At 49.5% G+C, this 27,887-nt stretch overlaps 1 protein-coding gene across 4 annotated transcripts in view; it reads left to right on the forward strand.

Moving 5' to 3' along the window:
* Positions 1 to 8,782: 8,782 nt before the first annotated feature.
* The window catches only part of EXOC6B (exocyst complex component 6B), a 292,943-nt gene continuing 273,838 nt past the window's right edge, over positions 8,783 to 27,887 (forward strand). For 3 of the 4 annotated variants that reach the window (XR_010884476.1, XM_067298408.1, XM_067298409.1), the window contains exon 1: positions 8,783 to 8,904. Coding sequence is in view for 2 of the 4 variants with exons in the window: in XM_067298408.1 (XP_067154509.1) it covers positions 8,792 to 8,904 (113 nt within the window). In the remaining 2 variants the exon portion in view is untranslated. The remainder of the gene's footprint in view (positions 8,905 to 27,887) is intronic. The other variant, XM_067298411.1, reaches the window with a different exon arrangement.

The raw sequence follows: 27,887 nt of genomic DNA on the forward strand, positions 1-27,887 counted from the left end.
GCGTGTCTAACGGGGCTCGAACAAACCCAGGGCAAGGCAGGAGGTCTCCTGGGACGGTGACCCAGCCCGTGTGCTGCGGGGGACGTGGAAACACGTGGAAACCGAGCAGTAGCTGCCCCAGCGCTGCCAGGGCTAACTCTTGCTGGGGAGGAAGAGCTAAATTCCTTCAGCAAAGGACTGGTAACGATAGGGCTCGGGAAGAGCCCTGGGTATTTCTGCCTGTCGTTACCACCCAAGAAGGGCAGGGCTCAGAGTCCCACGAGGTGGCCCTGGCTGTTGCCGTCACGTCCATGACTACCTGAAGCCCGCATGGCCAGGGCTGCTGGAGAGGAAGACTGTGGTTTCGCTCCTGAGCTCCGCTTGTTGTTTCGGTAGCCCAAAGGCCACCCCAACTGTGGGATCTCAGCAGCTAATTATGGGAACTCCTAAGCACAAGATGCCTCAGATGCCAGCGGATCACCGGCTCAGCGCGCCTGGGATGCTCTCCGCCTGCATAACTACTGGCGCCTGGATCTCACACCAGCGATGGTAATGACGATGGGCTGAGCGGCGCGGCAGGAGCCCCCGTGCCTGCTGCATCCCGGTGGGAAGGGGAGCGTGGGGAGAGGAGGTCTCCCCTCCGTGCTGACCAGGCTCTCCCTCCTGTTCCCAAGTGTCACATACGGAAGTTCTGTGGCAGAGAGCGCTTCGGCTCGCACCGGTGCTAACCGCTCCTGACATGCATGGAGGAGAAAGAGCAGGTCTGGTGAACTGCTCAAGCTTAGGGATGAAGGTGTTTGTCCTTCTGTTTCTGAGCAAAGACATGGAAACCAACCCTTTGCTTTGCTGCGCTCTTCCCGACAAGCAAGGACTTCCCAGGTTCAGCAAAGCCATCCAGAGCAAAGTAGCAGCTCTGAACCTCAGACGGGGATTTACCTCCTAGATCTTTGAATCCTGGCTAGATGAAGCTATATCATAGGAATGCGTGCAGGTGGACTTCGGCAAGGTTTGAGAACTCCCACAACGGCTTGCCAAAAGATCTTCACCTCACCATGGCCACCAGAGATCCCGTCCCTGTAACTAACTAAACTGGAAACCCAGAGTTGAAAAATCCTCTGGAAATTTTGAAAGCCAGAGCTCAGTTCAGACTGAAGTCCATCTTGCCGATATTTTGGTGTGTCCTTGTTAAATTTCCGTATTCAAGCTGTACAGAAAGAAAGGCATAATAAAATGTATGTGAAAGCAAGGGTCATGATTATAAATATAAAAAGTCCCAAGCAGGGATTTGGGGAATAGCATAGCATATCAGAGAGCCTTAAAAATTTATTTCAGTCTTGACCAGAACAGGATTTTAAGCACAGAGGATAGTGGCTTGAAAACTGGGATTTATCCTCCATAAATATCTTCTGGAAAGCTGGATTATTTTGTGGTTTCCGATACATGCAAAGGAATGCACATGGGGGGGGAATAAACCACATAGACAGGAGCAGAGCCAGGTCTAGGTAAGGTAGATGTTTCTCCCACCCTCCGTACAAATGGGAGCAGCCAGCCCAGCTCCCCGTGGCTCTTCTCTTCCTCTGCTTCTCCGTCGCAGCCGCAGCCCTTTTCCCCTCGTCCTGTGAAAGGGCAGCCAGGCCCCGAGCTCTCACCCCGGAGACGGCGAGGTTTCACGCTTGTGCGCGCAGGGCTGGTGGTTCCAGTTGGTGCCGCGCGCTGATGATTTAGAAGGCGGCCGAGGCAGGATGGAGGGATGAAATGCAGGCACCTTCCCGGGCAACACGGATATATTCACGTGTGATTGAAGCGCGGAGAGCCAAAGGTCAGTCTTTACGAAGGAAACCAGGCTGCCGCACGCCCAGAGTAAACAGGAATGGCTCACGGGCTGTGCTTAGTCAGCAGCTGCCCCGGGCTGGCCCGCGCTGCGTCGCAGCTTTGCTGTTCTAATACTAGTGGCTCGTTGCCTTGCCTTTCCCGGTTTCAAGAGACTGGTCAGGAGGAAGCGAAAGATTGCACACAGCCCAGCGGAGAGTTTGGTTATGGCAAAAGGGGTTGATAAAGTCGGAAGGGAGGGGTGGCAGTGGGAGGAGGCTGAGGCAGGCTCAGGAGAAGGCAGCCAGAGAGCTCCAGGGGCTCCAGGACTCGAGTGCGGGTCAAGGAAAGCATAAGATTTTGCGGAAATGAAAGTACACTGCTTCAGAAGGAGGGCTGAAGAAGGGACCTACCCAAAATACATCCCATCCGCTGCTGCGCTGGCATCGCTGCCGCCCGTGGCTCCGGCACTGTGCCGGAGGAGCCGGGGGGCTGCAAGGCTGGGCAGCGCGCGGAGGCTCGCCTGGGGCCGAAGCAGTTTGACTGTCCCGTTCTCCGTACTGCTTTCATCACTCGCGTCCGTCTGGTGACTTCTCCTGGTGGCCCCTCCTCTACCATACCCAGGCTTTTGTTTTTGCTCGCACCTTTTCTGAACGATCGTTCCCTCAAAGCCCTTTTGTACTGAGATTATCGGAGTATCTCAAGAAGCGAGGGGCAAGGTCCCCAGAGAGGCTGCAGAAGGCTCTTCTCTCGTTGCAGTAGTACCTGTGCCTCCTTCCTTTCTTTCCTCCTTTCCTCCTTTCTTTCTTTCTTTCTTTCTTTCTTTCTTTCTTTCTTTCTTTCTTTCTTTCTTTCCATTTTTAACTCCTGGATCTTTTCCGTAGCCCTCTCATTTCACTGCAACGTTTTCCTGAATGACACTGCTGAGATCAAATGTAAGATTAGCTCGGCACTGTGCCCCCATATCGTTATCTGAATGCGTAAAACTCGGTTTCAATGCTGATCCGGTCAGAAGACTATATAACCAGCTTGAAAGGAAGGAGCGAGCAGCAAGAGGGGGAAGCTGGCAGCAGGGAGTAGAGCAGGGAAGCTGGGAGTTGTTGGAAATCATCAAGCAAAATAAAAGCACAGAATGAAAAACTGGAGATCACCAAAAAAGCAAGAAAGAGCTTGTTAAGATTACTGGAAAAGAAATAAAAGAAAGCAACACATTCTGACAATGGTATTACTCCACTGAAATGACAGAATTATGACTAATCATAAAGCTGTCCTGAATTTGGGAAAATCCCAGGTGACCTAGTAATTTGTATGTAGCGACGACGGCTTTCGATTTCAGCTGTAACGAAGCTACCAGGCAGTTGCTAACAAAGCCAGATTGTGAAATCAGCAGCCTGGGGTAACTCGCAGACAAGGCTCTATGAAGGCTGCCCAAGCTTTCTGATCTGTTATATTGATTTTTAATAAGTTTTGAAACACTGGGGAAGTTCTAGAGGACTGGAAAAATGCTAATGAGAGGTCATTAATTAAAAGGGAGAGCTTAAATAATTACAGCTCCATCAGACTGATGTCAGTTCCATAAAAAATAATGCAGCTAATGATACGGGACTTTGTTAGTAGGGAATTAAGACAGCTTATGTCAGCCAGCATGGTTAGGGGAAATGGATTCTGTCAAACAAATTAGAGATCATTTTTCAAGGAGATTATGAGCTTGTTGCTGTAACAGACATCTCTGAGGCATTTGTGTTGGTACTGCATGATGTTTTGATTAATAAATTAGAACAAGACAAACTCAGCCTGCTTATATCAGCGCCTGGTAAGAATAAATAAAGTTGCTACGGAAAGACTTTCAAATGACACCAAGTTTGTGCAGCAGCAAATAACGAGGACAAATCCTTAACACTCTGCAGTCGGATTGCTCAGCAAGCCAGCCATAAGCAATGAATATTCATTTAAAGGTGACCAAATGCCATGCGCCCAGGGACAAAGAATGTGGCCTCTGTCACAGCATGGAGAGTTTTATCCTGGACAGCGGTGACCTGAAAAAGAACTGAAGGTGATGGAGAGTAATTAGCTGAACACGAGCTCCCAATGTGACACGGCGGCCAGCAGCACTGGCTGAGGGTATCCGTGACAGTACAAACAGACCGTTCAGGAGAACTAGACGGATTACATTCCCTCGGTGCTCGTTACTAGAGCCACGACTCTGTCCGCTTCTGGCATCCACAGACTAAGGAAAATCTTGAAATATCATAAGAGTTTTTGTAAAGAACGCGCAGATAAGTAAATTACTGGACAACGTGCCTTAGAGTGAAAGGCTCCACGAGCTCAGCCTGGTCAGTTGATCAAAGAGGAGGTTAGTAACTTATTTGATCCCAGACTTCAGGAGCGTACGTGAGCAACAAAAACTTGATCACAGCAGTCTCTTCACTGTGGCTGGCAAGAGTACAAAAAGATCCAGGGTTGAAATTTGAAGCTAGACAACTCGAGACAAGAAACGAGGCACGCATTTTTAACACTGCTCATAATTAACCACTGCCACAATATACCCCCCTGGTTTCTCTCAGAGGATGAGGGGTGGGATTCAGTTGTCCAAACAGGTGTCTAATGTCATTTTTGTTGCCCCAGACTATCTGGGATACCTGCAGGGAGCTGGTAGACACAATGCAGAAGCTCTGACCTCCTGCTACTCGGCAGTCAGAGGCCAGGTGGGAAAGCCTAAGACATCTAAAACAGCACCAAGGGTTTCTCTAAAAAATAAGCCTAGATTCCACCACAGCTTTGGAGACTAGTTGATGCATGGAAGATCAAGGGTGGTGCTCCTTAGAAGATTGTGCTGGGAGGTAACAATATCCCTCTCCCTCCCCATTTGGCCTAAATAGTTATGAATCTACGGAAATATTTTGGGTGCTTTTCTCCCCTCAAGAAAAATGTGATGTTTTGGTGGGAAATTAAAAAAATTACTTATTATTTTACAGTGCGCATTCCATTTAAAACAGAACACTTCTGTTTAACCAGACTGTCACAGTGCCTCATAATATCTTCCCATTTTCCTCTGCAGGGGTTAATGCTCTGTTTTTCTCCAGGACGTGGCCTTCGTGGTTGAGCTACACCACGCTCAATGAACTGGTCCTCTCTTCTTGCTGAACCATGACACTGCAGCATCTAAACTGGTGGTACTCATTTTTTCTGCTGCTGCAGGATGGTTTGACTCAAGGCAACAGAGTAGTAAATGTCAAAGTTTGATGACAGCTTGATTTCTCAGTTCCCATCTCCATGTTCAAAGGATGTGTACTGTAGTCTAGTGGACCAGGCAGTGTCCTCATAACAGAGAAAAATAGACTCTAAGAGTCTTATTTGTGATAATATTATTACCTAACCGCGCATTTGAGATTGAGCCTGGAATCGGCGTAATTTTTAACAGTTCTCATCCTGTAACTAAAACCATCAAGGACTGTCACCAGCGACTCGCTCTTTGACCTCTGGTGTTTAATCCTCTTTCCAAAGCTCCCTGAAGTCAATGCAATATTCACTGCTGGCTTCAGTGAACGTTGGCTCAGCCCCTCACAACAAGCTCTTACTAATTGAATGAAAACAGTAATCTTCTTAGCTGCTAATGATGGTAGATGGTAATATCTGCGGATTTTACACTGGAGCAGGATACGTACCACACGCTGAGCTGGGCAGTATATATTTCCCTTAGCCACAGGTAGCTCATCTCAAAGGTCTGAAGTCCAAAGCAGTTTGAACCACAAGTGACCCGCCACGTTCAGCGGCTGTCATTCTGCTGTGCCGCTGGGGACTGAAGCTGTAACTTGCAGCGCCGGAGGCACAAGCCTTTTGCCGTCGAAGCTAAAGGAGCACCTCAGCTCGCGTGTAGCGTTAGCCTCTGCAGAGCAGCCAGCGGAGGCAGATACGAAAAGCACAGTGCCTCGCTCTCCTCAGATCCTCTAACCAGCCCTGCGGGAATGCAACTCCAGTCTGCTGGGCTCATAAATTGGCCTGCTATTTTTATCTGCTTTCATTATATCACTTACGTGTCTCTTTGCTTCTGGTCCTCTGAAAGCTTATATCGAAATCTCCATGGCGACTGCCATCAGAATACAGATTTCCTCCCTGCTTTTAACACATCCAAAGCGACATCCATCTGGTCTCATAAGACACGGTATTTGGCAACCGTATACAAGAGCTGGTGAACTTAACATAAACTAACAAACTTTTTTTCAGGCTTTCCTTGCCCATCCTGTGCTGTTACATTTGTGGCACGTATTGTGGTCTGGGAAGTTCTTTTAGCACCTTTTCATTTAATCAGTCGATCATACAGGGAGATATTCAGCCCAGCAGCATTCAGCCTCTTAGCAAGCTGCGAGGAGGGAAGTCAGAGGTGTGCTCCTACTATTAATGTAGCTTAAAACACGAAACCACAAACGCAGTAACAAATCTTGCACTAAGAAGCAGTCGGTGGTATATGCGGAGTGTGTTCGTGTTCCCACCGCTGTTCCTGTTTTCATTCTTTATCCCAGCGTACGTGTCACACCTGCCCGCTGCGTCTCATTCAGACCGTGGGATCTCCGTGCAAGGACTGCTCCACGGCACCTGACGCAACGGCAGCAAATAGCTGGAATCAGGGCCCTTTCAGCATAGTTTAATAATACAAAATAATAATAATAATAATAAAAAGCTGTTTCAAAAGGAGAGATTAACACTGAGAGTCATAGCAAAGTCTCGAGGAGACCTTGATATCCGTGGCTGTTTATAGCGCCTGGCAGCACTTCTTTGCAGGAAGCTTCCTGCCGTGTCCTTGGGCAAGGATGCCGTTCTCAGTGTTGTGCAACTTTTGCTGGGTGGCTCTTGCCGCTCTTGTGCCAAGGAGGGGCTGCATTTCAATAGCGCTGTAATTAAGCAGCTGGTGAAACATTTTAGGATGAAGATGAAAGATGTTTTGGAGTCAATAGGAAGATTCCTTTGGAACGAAGCCTGCCAGAGTCAATGTCACTCTTTCAAAATTGGGGGTGACATCCTTGACGATGCTCAGGGACGGGCCGGGGCAGCCTGAACGGAGGTTTCTCTGTTGGTGGGGAAGCTGGGGTGGCTCTGCCGGGGGAAGTCACCTCGTATACATACATGAAATGCAATTCTGTGCGTCCCATCCTTCACTAGGGCCATGGTGGGAAGCTCTGATCAGGCCCTGCAACGGGGTGGGAAGGAAGGATGAGGTTAGTCCTGACTGGAGGTCTCCCTTCAGCTGGGGATCAGTAGGGCGAGGTCTGACTGGGGGGATCCCTGCCAGCGAGGGGGGACGGGGCTCACAGGGAAGGCTTCCCCTAGCAGGCAGGAGGTGTCGGGGCCACTTGCGCCTGGGCATCTCTCCGTCTCATGGAGTGGGAGCACCGAGGCTGCCTCTGGCCCCACCAGACCTGAAAAGATGGAGAAGCAGTGAGCTCTCATGGGGGCACTGAGGCAGTTCGGGCTGAAGGTGTCTTCCTCAACATGGGTGATGCCCCCCCCACAGAGGGGAGGACCTCAGGGTCTCCCCCCACGAGGGGTTAGGTTGGGGACAGTCTCATGGCGGGTGTCTCCCCTCCAGGGAGGATGACACAGGACGTGCCACCATGAGGGATGGCTCCTTTCACGTGTGGGAAGAAATGCCATGGTGGCTCCACCTGCAGGGGTGTGACACAGGGGAGATGGCACAGCAGTCCCTGCCATGGGGGATGCCCGGGGAGGAGTGGGGGGGAGGTGACACTAGGTTTAGCCATGGTGGGAACCTCCCTTCATGAGGGGTGACAAGGGTGTCACTGCCATGGGGGCCATGTCTCCTCATGGGGGATGATGCAGGTTTGCTGCCATGGCTGATGTGTCCCCTCATGAGGATGACATGAGGCCGCTGCCATGGGGGCCACGTCCCCTCATGGGGGAAGACGCAAGGTTGCTGACATGGGGCTGTATCCTCTCACGGGGGATGACACAGGGTCACTGCCATGGGGACCTTGTACTCTCCTGGGGGATGATGCGAGGTCACTGCAATGGGGGCCGTATCCCCTCATGGGGAACGACGCAATGTCACCGCCATGGGGCTGTGTCCCCTCACAGGGGACAACGCAGGGTCACTGCCATGGGGGCTGTGTCCCCTCACGGGACGACGCAAGGTTGCCGCCATGGGGTTGCATCCCCTCATGGGGGACATGAGCTCACTGCTATGGGGGCTGTGTCCCCTCACAGGGGACGACGCGAGGCCGCCACCATGGAGCCATGTCCCCTCACAAGGGACGACACGAGGTCAGCGCCATGGGGCCGTGTCCCCTCATGGGGAATGACACGAGGTCACCGCCATGGGGTTGTGTCCCCTCATGGGGGAACGATGCGACGTCACCGCCATGGAGCCGTGTCCCCTCACAGGGGACGACACGAGGTCAGCACCATGGGGCCGTGTCCCCTCATGGGGGACGACATGAGGTCGTCGCCATGGGGTTGTGTCCCCTCATGAGGGACAACACGATGTCACCACCATGGGGCCGCATCCCCTCACAGGGGACGACGCAAGGTCACTGCCATGGGGCCGCGTCCCCTCACAGGGGACGATGCGAGGACGCCGCCATGGAGCTTCGTCCCCCATGAGGTCGCCGCCATGGGGCCGCGTCCCCTCCAGACTCCCTCCCGCCGCCATGCCTCCCCACAGGCACCCCCGCCATGGCGGCCGCCCCCCTCAGGCGAGCGCAGCCCGCGCCCTTCCCGCCTCCTCCCTCCCTCCCGGCAGGGCGGGGCGGCTCCCCGCGCAGAGCAGCGCAGCGCAGCGCAGCGCGGCGCCGGCGCAGGCCGCGGCGCAGCCCCGCACTACATTTCCCGGCGTGCCGGGCGCCGCGGGGCCGGGCCGGGCCGGATCGGGCGGGGGCCGCGCGGCGCCGGCGCTGCGGCGGGGCGGGGAGGCGGAGGGGAGGCAGGTAGCTCGGTCGCTCGCTCGGTGGCGGCGGCGCGGCGCGGCGCGGCGGGTGCCCGCCGGCGCCTCATGGAGCGGGGGAAGATGGCGGAGCTGGAGAGCCTGGAGACGGCGGCGGAGCACGAGCGGATCCTGCGGGAGATCGAGAGCACCGACACGGCCTGCATCGGCCCCACGCTCAGGTACGGCCCCGCCCGGCTCGGCCCGGCTCAACCCGGCTCAACCGGGCCGAACCGCCAGGCCCGGGCGCCTCCCCGCCGCCCCCTGCCCGCGCAGCGCAGCGCGGCCGCCGCCCGCCCCGGCCCCTCCGGCCCCTCCTGCGAGGCGGCGGCGGCCCACGGGCCCCTTCGCCCACGCGCGAGGCGGCGGTGCGGAAAAGGGGCAAACGGTGAAGATTTCGCTACCTAACCCAGGATGCGTCAGAGTTGCCCTCGTGAACCCCTTGTGCCCCCTCTGGTTACTTGTATCCGCTCCACAAAAAAAAAAACCAACGCGTGACTGGTCGCGAAGCCGTGGGTACGGGTGCGATCGCCGTCCTGACGGTGCCATGAGTTAGTGCTTCTGTGCGGTTAACGGCTCCTTTGCTCCCTTATTAAACACCTTTTTCCAGCGGTTCTTGCCGCGTCCTGCTCCGGCTGGAAGAAGCCGCTGCTTAAGCTGCCCGAGCGCTGACTTTCCCGTCCGCCTGGGAAGTAAAAGCGAGCGTAGCCGCGTGCCTAGGAGCACCGACGTCCTGCTCTTCTTTTCCTCTGTGCTCCTTTCTGGAAGTATTTTATCCTTTTATTTTATTTTTTTGTGAAGCCATTCGGGATTTTGCGGCAGCAACTTCTGCCGCGGCGTTAGTCTGAAAGATGTGGTAGCTGTCAGTGTAACAGAAGCCCGAACGGCATCTGAAAACCGAAGTACGTTGCGCGGAAGGTTAGCGATACGAGTGGGTGGAGTATATTTATAATCTGTTGTAATCAAATTGATCAGGCTGAAAGGTGGAGGAATGTTGCCAGGTGCACTTAATTTCAAAATCTAAACAGTTATGTTATCCAAAACTTGGATTCAGACCTTGTCCCAAACTCTGCGCCCCTTCTCGCTGCGAGGTTGAGGGGGGCGTATTCCTGTTTTGCAGTAAATCACAGTTTCCTGCTGGTTCCTGGGTGTCCTTCAGCTCCTGTGCGTTAGCCCAGGAGCTGCTGAGCTGGAAATTGTGGTGCCAGGTGGGAATATTGAGGTATAAACAGAGCTTGAGCTGCCGGTGCCACCCCCTCCACAACAGCCATTCATTTCTTTTAAATATTTAAGTTTTACAAAATCATGGTTTTAAGAGTTAATTTACTCACCAATCTGTCTTCAAGTATAAATGGGTTTAAACCGTTGACAGTCTGGTGTGGACACAAACTTAAAAAGGCAAAAGGTTTTCATATATGGAGCAACAGGACGCTTGATTTATCTCGCTGAAGGATTGCTTGTTTGTTCAGCTTTTTGACTGCGCGGTTTTCTTTCTAAGACTTTTCTGTGAACCCTTTAAAGGTAAACTATATGATGTTGTTAGTAGGACATACTGAGAATTGGTTAGATTTATTTACAGAACTTAAGAAATAGTTAAAATTATGGGAGCTACCAGAGCTAAGAGTGTGGGTATTTTGGTCATTTCATAAAACTAAGGGCAGTTGATCTTGTTTCTTAATATTAAGTATTCGGTAGAGGTTAGACGAGGAGACAGGCTTTATGCGCGTCTTTGCATACCCACAGAAGAAACATTAATAAATATCTGGGGTGAAGACAGGTCTGTGCTTTGCTAGCTTTAACCGTTGAAGTATAGTGGTTGCAGGACTGATTCTCGCTGGGCTTCCCAAGTTGCTGCTATAAGGAAGGATTCCCTTCCTCCTTCAGGAGTGGTGTTATAAGCATAAGCAATTACTTGCTCCAAGGATTTTTAGAGTTTCAAGCTAGGCCAGTTCGGGGTAAGCATGATGTGCTGGAGAGTCCAGAAAAGTGGATGATGGAAACTTTAGCAAAGGTGACTCACTTCTTGTAGGCATCATGGAAGAAGTGTGTCTCCAGGAGCCAGGCTGGCTTCTTCTCGAGGAAGAGCAGTTTCAAAACACAGCTCAGAAATGGTCTGGAAAGCCAGACTCCTGCTGGCAACGGGGACTTGTTTGCAGAGCTTGACTTTTATCAGTAACAGAGTTGGAGGCGACAACCGCAGCCCCTCTGTGCCTTGCGCTTGGCAGGGTGCTTGGGGCTGGCTTTCTACTATCAGCGGGTGACTGAGGGGTTAAGACGTTCAAGTTAAGGTCCAACCAATTCATCTGTCTGGGTGGGTTTGTGTCCCACCCATCAGGGAGAGAGTTTTCTGTTAGAAAAATGGCAAGTGTAGTAACTCTTGCCCTGGGGCAGGGGAAGGACGAGATGCCTTCTTGAAGTCCCTTCCAGCCCTATTTTTTTTCCTGCTCTTTTATTTTGGCGATTCTGGGAGTTGGAGGCATGGGCCGGGACTCCATTGTCCTGGACGCTGCATGGATGTGGAACAAAGACCGTCCCTCCTCAGCGAAAGAAACTTCGTTCTAAATATAAAATGGGAGACAAGGGCATGTGAGGAAGCGCGGCAGCAGTATTGGTTTGTACGATGAGGCACGTCTCGCTGTGCCAGCAGCTCAGGTGCTCTTGAGGTCCCTCTCTTCTCTTATGCCTGACAGTGAATGTCATTGATTTTGAAGGAGGACGCCAGGCAAGTTCAGCGAGGCTTTGTAGGGATCCCCTCGAGTGTGTGATGCGCCTGGAATCAAAATAATACATTTCAGGATGTCTTTCCTGCTATATTGAGCCTTTACTAATTATATCCATTGCTCCTAATTCCACTTCTGCTGCTCTAATTCCTCCTCTTTCTCTCGTGTTATAGTTCTTGATTTTTGCAAAGTATTTTTGCATCTCTTCTGTTTATCTAGGTTGCTAAGAATCACTTAATTCTGTAGGATCAGCTAACTTTCTAGGGGAAGGGAAAACCTTTCTTCCCTAAAACCATCTCTTGGATAGACTGTGACACTTGCGTGCTCTAATTTTTATCACGCTCAGCTGATGGCTCAAGTTGGTCGCTCTTCAGCGAGCTCTTTGTCCAGTTCACCTGCTTTTTGGTGCTGGGGAGCTGGTAAGGGAACGCGATGCCGGGTGGCAGTCGCCGTAAGCGAGGACGGCTGCCCCCGCGCTCGCTTTGGTGGCGTGCCTCTGCGGTTTCTGAGCAAAGTCACGCGTTGCGAAAAGCACGCGCTCTCGCTCTGCCGCCTCGTACGGCGTTTACCGAGCGCTTGTCCTGAGATATCTCACCTTTGCTGCTTCTCCTTTAAATACGCAGAGATGACTATTGCGTGGCTAATGCTCTGTTGCTTCTGCGATTCTCTCGTTTTCTCCATTTGTTTTAGCTCCTCCCTAGCTTTTTATAGGAAATGTCCCATCTTCGGTCCTGCGTTTTGTGCTGTGCTCCTTCTAGATTATAAATTCATGACTCTCACTGGTGCAGAATAAAGGTAGGAAAAACAGATTATTGTGTATGGCTCCCTGTGTATGTGGGCCATATAACTTCACCCGTTTTTCCCTGTACGGGTCTGCCACGCAGCGTTTGGCTAGCATCTGCCTACGGCCAAAGACGAGCCCCCCACGAGCCCCTGTGGTGATCAGAATTGCTAATCGTTCGACGATTTTATGGTTTCAGCCTGCGGATGTTTTGCTATCCTCTCCTTTGCTACTCTGCAGCATCCTTTAACACCTGAGGCTTTCTCGCTGTTAAAATACACGTTTATATTTTTCAAGTCACTTCTTAATCTTTTTGAGTGGTTACACGGTGTGAGCTCTTCAAGTCTGTCGCTGTGTTGAAAACCCTTCTTCTGCTCTCAAGTTGCCTTTGCAGCTTTTTGAAAAAGGTGAAGAATTTTTAAACAACATTTGATAAATAAAAACCAACCCCCCTTTGGCCACGTAGAGATAGTTGCAGTATTCCAGCAGTCTCATCGCTGCGTTAGACATGGATAAGATTGTGTCCATACTCTCTTCACTAGTCTCCTGTTAAAACATTGAAAGATTTGAGGAGCTCTGTTTTCCTTGGCATTAGGGTCAGCTGCTTAACGCAGAGTTGCTCTCTTGGGGACGTGGTGGTTCATAGCTATGGCTCGTGTTCCTCTCTGCTCTATCCGTACCTTTGCATTTGCTTCTGTTGTTGGAAAGGATCGAGGTTTTCAAGCGATTGCTCTCTGTGGCTGCCTGCCTTCATGATTTGTTATTCTGCCAGCTTTTCTCATCTGCAGATTATATCATCGGGCCTTTTATTTACTTATTTATTGTTATTTACTTTCCAGATTGTTCCTTAGTGGGTGAGTTTTTAAACTGGTTATGTTGGGACTAGTACTCAGCTGTACCCCGTTAGAAAATTCACAAGTGTTAAATCTCGAGGAGCAATTAATCACTTGGAGTGTGTGCGCTTTTATATTGTATAGAACCATGTTTTAAGAGGAGTTTCGTGTCCGTCTGCTGGTTGTGTGTGTTTGGAGAGATTACAGAGTTGTTTAACCTAAGAATGAAATTAAGCGTTCTTGATAGTCTGTGTTTTCTGCTAAGCAGCTCTTGCCTGAGATTAAAGTAGCACTGTAATTAAGCCCTGTTCTCTAAATCCTCTATCAGCTTTTCCATGACTGTGTCTGGGATTAATGTTGTTCTAACTGACCTGCAGCTACCTAGTTGATCCCTTCATAATAGCAGTGTGCTGTATTCATCCTACTGCCTGGAACCTCCCCCGTATTCCAGGGTTTATTTTAAATCATAGAGCCAGAGGTCCTCTGGATTCTCGTTCTCCTGATTTAAATGTTTAACAAATAATATTCTCCTTCGGGAATAGTGGAAATAGGTTCAACTAACCTCATCTTGATGGTTACCTCATCTGAAGTCCTTCCTGGCACCCTCAGCTGTTTCCTTGTGATTCAATTTCCCGGTGCTGAACATGGAAAAACTGGGGCTTTGCTTTTAGAAATAAGCCTGATGGATGGGGTCAGGCCGGTGCTGGGGCTCTGGTTAGTCCCTCTGAGCTCACCGCTGCCCCCTTAGCTGAAAGTCGCAGCTGGGGGGTAGTAGATCAGGGTATAGTTTGAAGGCTTTTATAACTGCTTAAGCACTTGTCCCCTGGGTTTCATCTCCTGCTCCCAAACGTTATTCTGGCACGGCGTTCCTGCGGGTGCTGAAACATTGCACCCTTTCTCCCCTCTGCCTTATTTTTCCAGCTGGACTGGTTCTGTCATGGGCTTCTTGGGGGCTCCTCAGCGTCCGGCCTGGCACGAGGAATCGGATGGCAGGTCCTGGGTCTGGGTCTGGGCATGAGTGCACTGTTAGGCAGCTGACTTCCGTGAGCTTGGACGTGGCGTTCTTCCATGAGCTGCCTCCAATTCCCTTACCTGGCAGAAAACTCTTTTGCTTGCTTAGGGAGTTAAATTGGCTTGTGGAGGTTTGCGAGCGCTGGAGCCAGCACGCGGGAAGCAGCAGCAGCAGCAGCGATGCGCCAGAGCAGTACGCTGAGTCTTCTGGGTTGGCTGCTAAAAACGAAGGTTCCCCAAGGTGGTCCTAAGCTTTCCTCTTCAGCGGAAGAGGCGAGGATAATACCTGCGTTACAGATGTGAAGCGAAGGGTAATGACGTGCGTCTGGTTTAACAGCTTCCCTATTTCTATTTTGGGATGGTGGAGTGACGGGGGTACGCTGTGCCTCTGATCCCTTTTGGGGCTGCCTTCACTGGCGTTAGAGGGCTGTGATGCCTGAAGCCTGTCCTTCAGCTGAGCCTTCCTTGGGGGAGGAGAGGTACGGCCTGATGGAGGGGAAGGAGACCTTGGAGCGGGGCTGGGATGAAGCGGGACTTGTTCTGCATGTGCTGGCACTGGCTAGGAAGCGCCTTCTCAAGGTCCTGAGTGTGGTAAGAGTTGGAGAGCATCCAAAAGTGAGACTCGGTGTCTGTAAAAATCCTCCGACGCTGAATGCTGTGGTTACTGGTACATGTAATGGCTAAAACTTCGCTGAGTTGTTGTCGTCCCTATTCCGCAGCCTTCAGTGGTGCCGGTTCATGTCGTATATGTACTTTGTCTCGGCTAAGCAAGTTCCATCTCTTATTCTCGCTTTATGGATAGCAATGCGTGAAATGCCAACCACCAGCGAAAGAACGCCACGCAGAAATGGCTCGGCCCGTCTCGACGCCGAGTGTTGGCCACGGAGCTTGTGCAGGAAGCTGCTTGGAACAACAGCAAATTGTCTGCTAATAAAAACCTTGCAGGACCTTTTGAAGCATCTTTCAGCCCGTTCTGCTGCCACCCAGGCAGGGAAGCTGCAATCTCCTGAAAATGAATCTGTGCCTCTGTTCACATGTACATAATTAAGAGTCTTTTAAAAGACAGTTTATTGCAATACTGCTTGAATTATATTAGCATTCCCTTCTGGTCAGGCTGATGATGTTCAGCTCCAAGTTTTCTGTTGCAGGGCAAAAAATATCAGTGACTGCTCGTATGAAATAATTCAGTGCCAGCGTTTGTAGTCTGTCAGGAGGTGGACTGGACTGGCTTAATATGCGTAGCATCTGCAATCTCTGCCTGGAGGTATGCTTTACTTAATTATATCAAGTTTTACAGCTACCTTCTCTTTTGCAGCGTTAAGGTCTGATTCAGCATACAGTTTTGGGAGGGTGAATCCTTGTAATTCGTTTAAGTGGTTTTCTTTTTTTTTCCCCTCCGTCTGTACCCTGATGCAGTCTGGAGGGAACAGCTTGCAGAAATGTGCTGCTCAATTATTTATAGCCGGTATTATTTTCTTCCTTTTTCTCACAAAAGTACATTCTTTTCTAGAATTTAATGAATCGCTGTCAGAGGACAGATTATCAAATGCCTGCTCTTATCCTGTGGGATGTGGAAGTGTGTCTGGGCTCTTGGTAACTCCCTGAATTTCTTTTTCTGCTCTTGTCCGTTATAGCAGTAAGGATGGTGGTGCTGGGAGTCAGCAAGCTGAAAGGGGATATTTCCCTTGAATCTTTAGGAAAGGGCTGCTGCACTAATCTGTATTAGCGTCTGCTGGAGTTGTCACTGCGTGTGACTTAGCCGTATTTCGTCTTGAGCCGGCAGCTGATCTCATCTTTAGAGCTCTGTGCTGTCGTGCTTGTAGAAGAGTGCTTAAAACTAATAGTTCGGAGACCTGGTGTGCTGGCTGAAGTTTCCTTGATAACTGGCCCTCCTTGGGCAGAGTTCCTGGGGCATTTAAGTCTACTTAGACTGTCCTCTGTCATGCTTTGATTCTGATCTGAAGGATTCTTCTTCCTTTCTCTCTCTCCCTCTCTTTTTTTTTTTTTTTGGTAATAAAACAGACGCTTATTCTAAGGCTGCCGAAGCCTAGTAATACTGACTTTCTGAATCCTTCTTTTCCCAAAGGAGAGTGAATATGACATCTGAGAAAAAGCTGAAATGACTGGGATTGCTTAATCCAGAGAAGATGAGACGGGGGGCACAATATATCTGCAGATGAAGATATAGAATAGGCTGTTGAAAAGCGGAAGAAAACAAACTCGGATTTGCTTTGCTATGCCCAAGGCTGAGATCTGGACTTGGATTGCAGCAATGGGGGTTTAGGATAGATGTAAAAAAAGTGCTTTCTAATTGTAAGGAGAGTTGGAATAGGTAAGAAAATTATGAAAACATCCCATCAAAAGCTCTTCTAGTTCGCTGTACCGTTTCTGATGTTAGCTGGGAGTGGGAGCTTAAAAACAGAGATATAAAGTATAGACGTATTCTTCTAGTTTCTCGAGATCTGCACTTGGGAGACTTTCTGCACAGAAATAGTACCAACATTTTTCTGTTCAAGAGCTTCTGATGGATTTTTCTTTTTCTCCACAAATTTGTCTCATCAGCTTTTTAGTCCATTAATATTCTAACATTTAAACGTCTTACAGCGGGAAGTTCTGCAGTTTAATTTTGCACTGTGCGTTCCTTTTGGGTTTAAAATTGTTTTCTGCTAGGACAAGGTCTAGGCTGTCACGATGGATAATGAGCAATAGTAAATCAGTCTTTTTTTAACACAGATTATTTTGTACTTAGTCTGCTAGAACTTGTGCTCTTTAATCTTCCAGGGTTTGAAAATGTTTTCTCTTATTCCTTGAAACCCTCCTCTACTGCTGCTTAACCCTGGTGTCTGAGGGGGTGTGTGTATGTGAGTGTTTAAAGCCTCTCTTAGCAGATAGTGTACTGCTGGCTTAGAGCATACAAATATGTCTCTTAACCAGTTTCACTGCCACCCACAAGCATTTAATACCTGTAGCTGTTTCTTTTTAATTTCCTTTTCAGTTGGGAAGAAATGAAGAAGCATGCTGTTTTTCTTCTTTGTAATCACATGAATCCGCAACGCGTTTTTTCCGCTCTCAAAGGTGCTTGATTTGAGTGCTTCACGCTGACCGCTACAGAGAGCCCATCATCAATTCTAAGCACTTGGAAAGCTTGGAGCAGAAGTACCTTCTCCTGTAGGTTATCCTAACTTTGTGCTAACGAAAACCTCTAGTCTTGGCACTGCCCCCTTATTTGCCTAAGAAGTATCTGTGCCTGGAGGGCCTGAAGGACAGGGCAGACAAACATCCGTCAGGAACGGGATAGGTAAGGTTGACCTTGCCTTGGGGACTGAAGTGGATGAGGTGGCTTCCTGAAATCCCTTCCAGCTCCCTTGTGAATCAACAGGATGCTTGATTTTTCTGGCTTCTGTGGGTCTATCTGGTCATGGGCTGAGATCCAGAAGCAGTGGTTGGACTGGCCGTGATGCTCCTTCATTAAAAGGAGATGGTTTGCTATGTGGTCTCTTGGCCACACTGTGGGCCTTTGCTTACCGTTTGAATGTTCGATAAGGTGGTTTTGTGTGGGTAGGTATGTCTCTAGCTTCCTTGGGATGCTAGATATACTCTGCTCGTGCAGGCCAACTGTCCTGTACACGTGTAGCCCTCATGGTGTTTCCACTAAGCACACATCCAAACTTTTGGGGATAGTTTGTTCTGTTCTTGCTGGGCTGGGGGAGCCTCCAGAAAGAAGAATGGCTCTTTTTAAGAGCGTGCTGCTGCCGGGGTAATTCATTCAGCCAGCTTTTGGCCTTTCTCCTTTCTGAGGGCTTCTCGGACCTTCCCTGGGTAGCAAGCTGCAGGCTGGATTAATTGTTCTGCTGGATGCCATCTTCCTCAAGGTAGTTCCGCCTCCAATGGCTCCTTGAAGCATCAAAAATTAGAGCCCAGGTTTCTTGATTTCCTGTGCACGTACCTTAGGAAGGTAACATCTTTTAATAAAATGTCTAGATGCAGTTTTAGGTCATTGTAAAGAATTGTTTTTTTATAATAGCACCTGGAAAACAGGCTGGATATTTGTCTTGCAGAAACAGGGCTATGCGGTGTGTCTGTCTGCTGGAACTTCCTCTCTCAGGGTCCAAATGGGTTTTGGTTTGGAAAATCAGTGCACGGATAATTAGCTCTCCTGCTGGGTTGGCCTTAGAGCTGGCAGTTGTCTCAGGCGAGACACACAGCTGGTTCGCGCTCTCTTAGACAGTCGCTTGGATGCGAAGAGGCTGAGCAGCGTTGGCTAGGGTGGAACAGCAGGTGAGCAAATCCTTGTTTCTGCTGCTTCTCAGTGGTAGCTAGGAAAAACCTGAGGCTGAGGCTAGTCATGATCCTATGTCTTGGGCTAGACTGATGCCTTTGGGGATTTTAAACTGTGTGCAGTGGCGATAGAAAAGCCAAAATCTGCAAGGGCTTTGCAAAGGCGACTGTACACTACCTGAAATCCCTGTGGCAGGTTAGGGTCCTGTTTAGCAGCTTGGTTTTTGAAGACCTGGTTTAATAATTTGCTTCTGGCCTGGGTTGGGTGTGTGCCCCGTGCGGTCACGGTGCAGCGGGGATAAATGAAATCACGCAAAGGAAGACCGTGCGTAGGGAGGGGTTTTTAACGGTGCCCCGGAGTATGAGCTGAGCTGTCTGCCTGGCTTCTTCCCTGGTGCCTGAGCAGGGCTTTCGTGCTTTGCTCTTCGTGCCGAGAGGGCGAGGGTGCTTCAGTTGAGAGTCGCAGCTGTAATAACCTTGGTCCTTCTTCTGCACACCTTCCTCCCCCTGGGCCGGGGTGGTGGTGATTCGGCTGCAGCCCAGAGGAGCTTTTTTTCCCCCTTCTGCAGTGAAATGATTCCTTTCCTCTCTTACTGCAACAAATAAGCTCCAAATGGGGCTCCCCAGCTGCTGGCTGCCCACCCTCCGACGTGCGGTACCTTGTGCAGATGCAGGGGCCAAGGATACCGATACAGCTGGACACGGGCTGTTGCTGTGACTGATGCTCAGCTATGTGTTTGCTTTTTGAGTTTCAGGCAAAGCAGCAAGAGCCAGCAAACAAAATCTCCTTAAAATCTGTCCGTGAGGTTAAGAGATTTGCCAGGTCTTCCATAAAAGGTTTGCTGAGAAGCTAAGTGTTTATTTTATTTTTTTTCTAATGCCATCCAAGAGGAACAGAAAGGGAAAAGATGAGTGTAAGGAGTGTTTCTTTCTCCTCTCTTCCCTGAGTAATGAAGAGCTCCAAAGGAAGATAAGCGGCTGGAATTGTGGAGGGAGCTCTTGGCGGTGTTTGGGGTGATGTTCGCTGCTTTAGTCTTTGCTTTCAGCGTGGTGCCTGGAAGCCCGAGTGTGTGACCAGCGCTGCCTGGAGTGGCTCGATAAGCAAGGTGAGCAAATCTGGTCGGGGCACTGATGCCAGAACTGACCCAGGACCCTGGATATCTGAGCTCTGGTTAAAAAGTGCTTTAGGGTGCAAGTTACTATTGCGTGCTACCAAAATTAGGGCTTTGGTGACTCCAGGTAGCATGCAGGAGAGCTCACGTTAGGCATATCCTGGTCCTGAGGAAGGACTTGATTTGAAGAAGGGATTTCTTGGACAGGAACTTCCTTACTAGCAGATGTAGTCTTCTGGAAGTTGGTACCTGTTAAAAGATTATTTTCCAAATGTTGCCTTTTTTTTTTTTTTTTTAAGCTGGCCTTTGCTTTCTTTTTGTGTGAATTCTGGTTAGGATCTAGAGACAGTGAAGACTAGCTGAACCATCTTGTCAGCCACCCCCCTCTCTCTAATTTGGAGAGAATTGGACACCAAATGTTTATAACCTGAATTAGTCAGAGAAACCATGCCCTTCTTGAAAGGCTGTTACATATATTGGTGATCATCCTCAGCCTGCCTTTTCCTGGTGGTCAGCATAATCTGATGCTTCATTTGTAAGCTAGTGTTCCTGGATGAGTATGGATCTGCCTCCTGATCTGAAGAATGTAACCTTAGCGCAGCACAATTAGCAAGGGTCGTACGCGGACAAAATGAGAGGAGGAGGAAGGCTGAGACTGTATTAGTCTCTGATGGCTCCTCTAGTGTGGTTCTCGCTCCCTGTCACTACTCGCCTCAGTGCTGGTAGAGGATGCACTTCTCAAAAGGATGTGAATGCAATGAGAGAGATGATTTAGGAAATATGTCTGTGAGAGTCATCCTCCGTAGAGGACAGCATGGAAGGAGGTAGGCGCACGAAGGGAAGAGGTATGAGAGTCCCCTCCTACACATCGGCCCTTCAGTCATGTAGCCCCTCCAGCGGGGAAGCTGAGCTGAATGGCATGGAAAGGCAGGGACAAGGTGACCCAGCCCTGTGCCCAGCAGCGGGAGCTGCTGAAGGGCATGTAGGTGGTGATGGGATTAGGACTGCGTGCCAGAAAGCAAGCTTTGGTCAAGGTTGGAGCAAGATCCAGAAGTGGAGATGTGATGAGGGTTATGGGGTGGTAGCTGAACAGACTGAATGAGTGATCTGCTCTTGGGATGGGAATGAAGGAAATCGATGGCTTTCAAATTCAGAGCAAACTTACCTGTGGTCTCAGCTCAGAAGCTGAATAAGATGTTACCTTAGGTAAAAACAGAAACATTTAAGCTTACAGAATTCATTGCTAGTCACAGTTTAAAGAAAGACTAGAGATCTGGTCACCATGAATTCTTTGTCAGTCCTCTGAAGCTGCTGTTTTCTCTGATCAAAATGATGTAGACCTGTAGAAATTTTCTGCCTTTGTACCTGTGTGGCCTCGGTGTGCGGTTAAATGTTTTCATGGGGCCCTGTGAAGTTATCATCACCTTCCTGTGCTGCAGGAAAAGATACAAGGCTGGATGAAATGTGTCCCACAGGAGCTAAAGACCCCGATCAGGAATTCGGAGCCCCACCGTGCTGTGGTCTGTAATAAGGACCCTCTCTGTCCTGATGGGCTGCCGTTCTTCTTTGGTGTCTTGTGACTTTATTTTCATTTGAAGATCTTTAAGCTTGGCAATACCCTTCTGTAGCAGTGGAAGAACATTGCATTGCTGGGTGACTTCCATGAAATGCATAGTCCCTTTCTGAGGAACTGGGAACTCTTTAGTGCAATGCATGTTAAAGTGGGCAACGCTACAGGACAGAAAGTAAGACAAGAGCACTACATCCTCTTGCAAAATAAACTTGCAAAGATCAGCTAGAGTGACCTGTGCTGGTATTTGGCCAAGAGATTTGAGCTGAAACACCTTACCTGGGGGGAGAGCCTGGGAATTTCTGATGTTCCCTTTGGGAGATACATATCCACGAGTGGGGCATTTTCCTTCTTAATTTCTTCAAGAGCTGAACTGAATTGAGATGCCAAAAGCCCTTCAGCTAGCAAGTGAAGTTCTGCAGAAGTGTTTGATGTCATTGGGCTTCCTTTGTATTTAAGTGCTAGAGAAACCCCGGTCTGAGCTTTTTAGGCCCTGCCTTCCCATGCAGGACTAAGTAAACTCCTCTTTAGGAAACAAAGCAACAGAAGCTGCACCAATGTAGCTGTGATAGCTTTGTTATCGCTCCTCCAAATTGGTAATGCAGCTGGAGCAGAGCACTACAAGTTATGGTCCAAGTTAAGGGCTTTTTGCACGGCAAGCTGGAAATGATGTAGCTGAGCCAGGAAGTATGAGCTGTGTTGGCCTGAATAGAAGGGGAAATTTATATTCTGGGAAACTCCAGTTTGTCCCGTACTTGTGGACTATGTTTCAGGTGTGGATTTATCTCGCAGTCTTCAGGAGTCCGCGTGGTACCCTCTGGTGACCAAAAATGCCTGCTGCAATGGCTGATACTGCCCGCCGGCAGCGGGGCTGGCACGGGTGGTGGGCCAGGGGCTGGAGCATCCTGACTTGCCGCGGGATGAAGCCGTGCCCCGGCAGGGCAGGGATGCCGCAAGCTGCGGGGCAAGAAGTGGGCTATAATCCTGTAGTATCTGTGGGTTGACCAAAGGAATATCAAGGGCTCTAGCACAAGCTCCTATTAGCAGCTGCTGTTCGCCTCACCTGAAATGTGAAGCCAGCTGAGAAGCTCTCTGACTTGTAAATGCAAAGTCCGAATCAGAAAAGGCCCCAAATATTACTGCATTTAATACAAATGTTTTGTCCGTAGGCCTGAGTAGGTTGGGGCTTTGCAATACCGATATGTAGACGATACCTCTGTGTCCCCGTGTTCCTGCCCGCTAGCGATTCTGGTAGTGAAGTTATACTGTTAAGAGCAAGGTTGTGACTTTGAATTTATCCACCGACAAAACCCGCTTTTCCTACGTACTCTGTGATCTGCTGGTCCTGCTTGTTTGTGTCTTGGTTCGGAAGCAGCAACTAAAAATGAACTTCTTGTGTTGGTACCATGCCATGAATTGTTGCGTGCCAGACAGCGCGTGTGTACTTTATTTTGGGGAGAATTCCAAAATAGGCGCTGGAAGGGAACCTGGTGGATGACACATCCCTGGATTTCAGTGAGACATGTCAAGGGCGTTTGTGTGTGTGTGATTTTTGGTTTTTCTTTTTTTTTTTTCTTTCCGTAAAGCTACAAATACTATTGTGCATCTAGCTAGGAAGTTAACTCTTTCCCCACAAATAGCTGCAAAGTTAGAAAATAAAAAAGAAAGGGGGGGGGGAAGCAAAGCCTAGGCAAAAGTTAACTTTTTAAAAATTGCATTTCCCTCCAACAAGGCTTCCAAAATCAGTGAAGAAAATGAGTGTCCGTTTAGGCTGCTGCTTTGTGTCTGATGGTGACAAAAGGGGACCTGAGCCTGCCCGGTTTCTCCAGAACTTGTACTCCCGTGCAACCCACCGTAGTCGTACTGGGAATGGGGGGAGCCCTGGCTTGTCCTTCTAGTACCCTTTTATGGACCCACCGTCAATTTATTTGTCTGAACTTAATCTTCATTTGTCTGATTTCTGTTTTTTTAAACTAAATATATGAAAGCATGAGGTTAGTAACAGAATAACACTCTCCTGGGAAGTATGATCTAATTTCATTCCTCTCAGATTCTTCCAGTTAATAGAAATCCATGCCAGAGAAGCTTAAAATGAAAGTGTTTTGTTTTTTTTTCCTTAAAAATAGCTGTCTCTTGGGGACAGAGGTGAGGTCAAATGCTGGCTCGTGAATGACTAGAACCAAAGCACTCTGAAGTACTTGGTAGCTGGGATGTAGTGCGTAGCTTTGCCTGGACTTCAGACTCATTTTTTTAAGTTCTCATTCTTGAATGGATCTCTGTGTCCTGTCCTGGGCAGGGTTTCAGCCATGCAGATGGAGATTGCAGTTATTTTTTCCGGAGCGTTTTTGCATTTGAGCATCTTGAGCTGCTGCTCAGATTTGGGTCTGGTATATGCCTCTGAATGCATCTAATAAGTAGATGCTCAATCGAAGGCTACCTAATCTAAATTGGGCTAGGTCGGTAGTGCTTTCATTTGTAGTGGAAACTGTAAGTAATGAGATTAAATGACAATCAAGTCAGAAGGAGAAAACATGAGGGATGTTAGGTGTCGGTGCTCGTTATGCTGCCTGTTTGTATTTGCTGTTTTTAATCTGAAAGAGGTAATAACAAAACTGTGTTTGATTACACTTGTGGATAAAACTACATTGCAAAGATTGCAAGCAGCGGTGAGGACAGAAAAATAAATGGAAGCTGGAAATAAAAACAGGAAGCACAAAATGAGATTCCACCTGGCTCAAGCCAAGTGACTTCGCTTTGAAAAATAACTCGCGTTTGCCGAGAGCTCGGCAGTGTGCACAAAAATAAAGCTCCCTGTCAAGAGGAGAAAATAATCCAAAGCAAAGAGTCCTGATGGGAGCAGAGCACTCGGAAGGTATCGACAGCAGGGAATGATGGCAGCGTCTCATGGCCCTACAGAAAGGTCTTGTTTTCAGTGTGTAGGATTAGCGAAAGGATCCAGCTTGCGTCATGGAGAGATCTTGAAGTACGTTGTAATCATTGCACTTACAGATGGGCAGAGAAGTGCGGCACCATTCGTCCACTATCCAGAAGGACTGATGGTAGAAATCAAAGTTGAATCCATCTCTTCTGTGTCCAGCTGCCTGCCTGCAGGCCTTTGCCGTGCCTGTCTCCCGAAGTGGGAATATCCCCGTGGTTTGGTGCAGTGAGGAGTTGAGGTCGGAGGTGGTGGTCTCTAGCTGCAGTGGCTGTGTCGGCTGCTCCGTTGGAGTGGAACATGCTTGTCTGAGTTACAGATCTATGGAGGATAATGTTACTTTCTCTAGCTTAGACTCATGGTAAATTATGTTACAGTCGTAAGAAGCAGTCCTGCACTGCCAGAGCAATGGCTGGTTGGAGAAGTGGGATGTTCTTATCCTCCCGCATAATCTGCATGGCACTTGGGAATGGTCGAGCAGGTGGTCTTCCATGCCCGACGTCTGTGTGTCGGTCTTCTGGAGGACCTGCAAGCAAGTCTCCTCCCCTAGGGCTGGGAGCTGCAGCTCTGCTGGATAACCTGACGGATGCAGCGCTCGGGTAACTCCGCAAGCACCGATGAGTGTCTCCACCTTCCGCGCTCTTCCTCGGGACAGCTAGCTAAATGCGCGAAGAGACTCGGCTGTGCTGGAATCTTAAACGGTTCTTCAACTGTTTCATATGCGTGTAAGGTCTTTTCCTTCAATCCTCAGTATGAATTTAGGGCTGCTGGAAGTTGGATGCTAACAACCCTGCAGCCTGAAATTCTCTCGTCTTCTGGAGAGAAATGCGAGAAGACAGAGACTGCGTGAACCCTCGGGCCTGGCCGCGTCGGTGCCGCGTAGCCTGAGGCTGTCCCTAGGGTGGCAGTAACGCGGTCTCCACTGACCTCCGCTGACATTGCCAGCAGTGAGGCCAATTACGGGGCCTAGGGAGAGCGTTTTGGGACCTGACCATCTGCTCACCGGAGACTAGGCTAAAAACCCAGTAAATCATACGATAACGGCTCTCATGCGTTAGTAATGTGAGCTCGTTTGTGAGGGCAACTTACAGGAGAAGAGCTCCGTCCTGTTTTCTGGTTGACTGCACCGTTGCCCAGGGATGACTTTCTTCACTAAAACCTGTTTTTCCTTTCAGTATCTCTCTTCCCTCGGGGACTGCTTGCAGTACGTCTGCGTGAATGGGATGTTTGCGTTGCCGTTTAGCTGGTATTGCTGCGGTGGGCTGGGCGTTAAAGTATTCCAGCAGAAACCCGTTATCGAGGATCAGAAGTGGCTTGCTCAGAAAAGGTCTAATGAAGGAGAAGCTCATTTATCTCAGGCTGTGATTGGAGAAGATTTTTTGGGGAGAAGCTAACTTTTAGGTGTTGGTGGGGAGTGATAATACTAATGAATTAAGTCTCGTGCAGAAGCTGAAAGATGCCATGAAGCAACCAGCATAATGTGAGTGCTCCCTTGGAGAGATCGTGAATTTATGGCTCTGACTTGAGATCCCTGAGCAAACGACTGGCAGCTGAGACCATTAATGCCCTCCTCTTCCTCCCTTCCCTCCTTCTGAGGTTTGTAATGTCCGTCTGCTGCAGACGACTGACCCAAAGGAGAACCAGCAAAGCGATAGCGGTGCTGCGGGCCTCTCGGCGTCCCGTTCTCGGGCTGCCGTCGCCTGCCTTGGGTGGCAGCTCTGGAAGCTGCCGCAGCTGCGTTTGTCCCTGGCTTGGAAAAGAAGCAGGTATTTGGCAAATGAGGCAGTTTGGGGGAACGAGCTGCCTGTGTTACAGGTGGCTGAGGGGGGGAAAAAGCCGTATCCGATAGGAGAACGTGGTACTGCTCCATGTTTACCTGGGTAGCCGAGCTGCTGTTGTCTGCAGCGCCGTCTTGGTGTCCCAGGCTCCTGCAGCAGTACCGCTAAATGCGGTGCCCAGTAAGTCGCGCCCTGATCCCGACTGGGCTCCGTGTACGTTGCCGCAGTTGAAATAACTCAGAGTAGTCTTTTCTTAAAAGCCTCCAGCGCCGTTTCTCCCCCGGGCACGTGTTGTTCCTGTGGTTCAGGTGCTTGATAGCGTTTGCTCAGACCGCTGGTGCGTAAGCGAGGGCACAGTTGTCTTCTGCGGCTGGGTGCTGCGGCTCGGACTGCGGGGATGCAGAATAAAGACGTCCTGTTTTTAATGTAACTGCACTTTTGGGATGTTTTCTCTAAAGTTTTTACGGCTTAATTGTATAAGATTTGTTGTCCGCTTGCCCACCGCCTGCCAGGAGGGAAAGGAGTGAACGTGTGTTGCTGGAAGCTGGTGGAGCTGGTCCGCGGGCTCGTCCCGGCCGTTCCTGGCCAGCTGGTTTGTGGTGGCCGAACACTGCAGGCCCAGCCAGGAGGGCTCCGCTTCTCCCTCGGCTTCGCTCCGGTGGCTCTCCCATTTTGACAAGCTGGGAAGTCCATTTGAAACGAAGAACAAGAGCAAAAGTGGAAGATATAACGGTTATAACTGGCAAATGTTACAGAGACATCTGCGTTTAAGTCTTTGGGAGCCTTCACTCGCAACAAGCTCTGCTGCGTGTGTCTGTCATGGGATTGTTTTGTATTCCCCGGTGTCTATCAGTACTCCCAGTCCTGAGATTAGATAGACCGACCCTGATTCGTGGTGGCGCACGCAATCTATTTCTGCTTCAGAACAAATTGTCTGCTTTGACGTCACTGAAACAAAAGTCTGAAGCTGGTACTGGGACGTTTTTAATGAATATGAGGGCAAACAAGTTGCTCTTATTTTATTTTTTTTCTTTTTCCTTTTTTAAGCATCTGCATCTTTAAAATATTGAAGTATTCCAGGCATTTCCCCAGGTCTGGTAGGTTGTTTCCTCTTCCGTTAAGAGAACTTGGACCCAAGTATAACCGTTCAGCTCCAGCATCGTGACTAACGGCCTCCCTCTGCCCTGAAATATATATATACGCTTTTATAGGATTCGTTCATTAAGCGACAAGGCTCTGCTGCCAGCCCTGCGTGTGAACTGTTTGCCTCGCTCCTTCCCTTTCCTGGGCAATAGCAGTTGTATTCGCATTTTTGAGACCGTGACAGTGATGATTGAGTCTTTAGGGGAATCAGTGCCGTAACCTCCTCGTTTGTCCTGTCTCTTGTTTACCACCAAATCATGCACCCGCTCCAGGTTTTGTGACTTCCGGCTGCTACGGATAAACCTTCTGTCTGCGCAGAATGCCTTTATTTTTTCTTTTTGGCCTTTCCCCGCAGGTCTTACAGCGGCGGAGCCCGCTCTTTGCTCCGGAGGCGTGCTTCTCCACGTGCGCTTGCAGTCGACCCGATCCTTCTCGGAAGTCCTCCCCGTCCTTGTTTTCGAGCCTCTGCGGTGCCCGCTGCAAGGCTGCTTTTCCCTCGGGCAGAGACTTTCCGTTGCTCTTTAATGAGCTCTTGGCGTGCTTTTTTTTTTTTTTTTTTGAGTTGCCTTAATGGGCATTGTATTTTTAGAGCGGCTCACGCTTGGAGCAGGTAGAGCTACGTAAAGATTATTTCTCAGGCGTGAGCTTCGCCGTCTGAACCAGCCGAAAATAGCGGTTCCCATGGGGTGGGTGGAGGAGCTGTGTGTGCGCGAGCGGCCAACTCCTTGCAGATCCTCTAGTAACCTGTGTCTGCTTTCACTTGTGCACGCAGGCTGCGCAGGGAGGTGGAGGGCGAGTCTTTTTTCCAGGATTAACTCATGCGTTAATTCACCTTGCATTGGCTTCAAGGTAATATTAACTAAACCAGCGGCTTCTTTTAAGACTTTGAACCGTGCCTTAAATTCGGATATCTCAGTGCTGTGTGAGCCAGGCTTAAATTAGTGTTTTCTACGCTGCCGTGTGTGTAGACTTCAGGGCACCCGTTTCAGATGCACGTTTAGCTA

Source organism: Apteryx mantelli, chromosome 5, assembly GCF_036417845.1.
Source record: "Apteryx mantelli isolate bAptMan1 chromosome 5, bAptMan1.hap1, whole genome shotgun sequence".
Lineage (NCBI taxonomy): Eukaryota > Metazoa > Chordata > Aves > Apterygiformes > Apterygidae > Apteryx > Apteryx mantelli.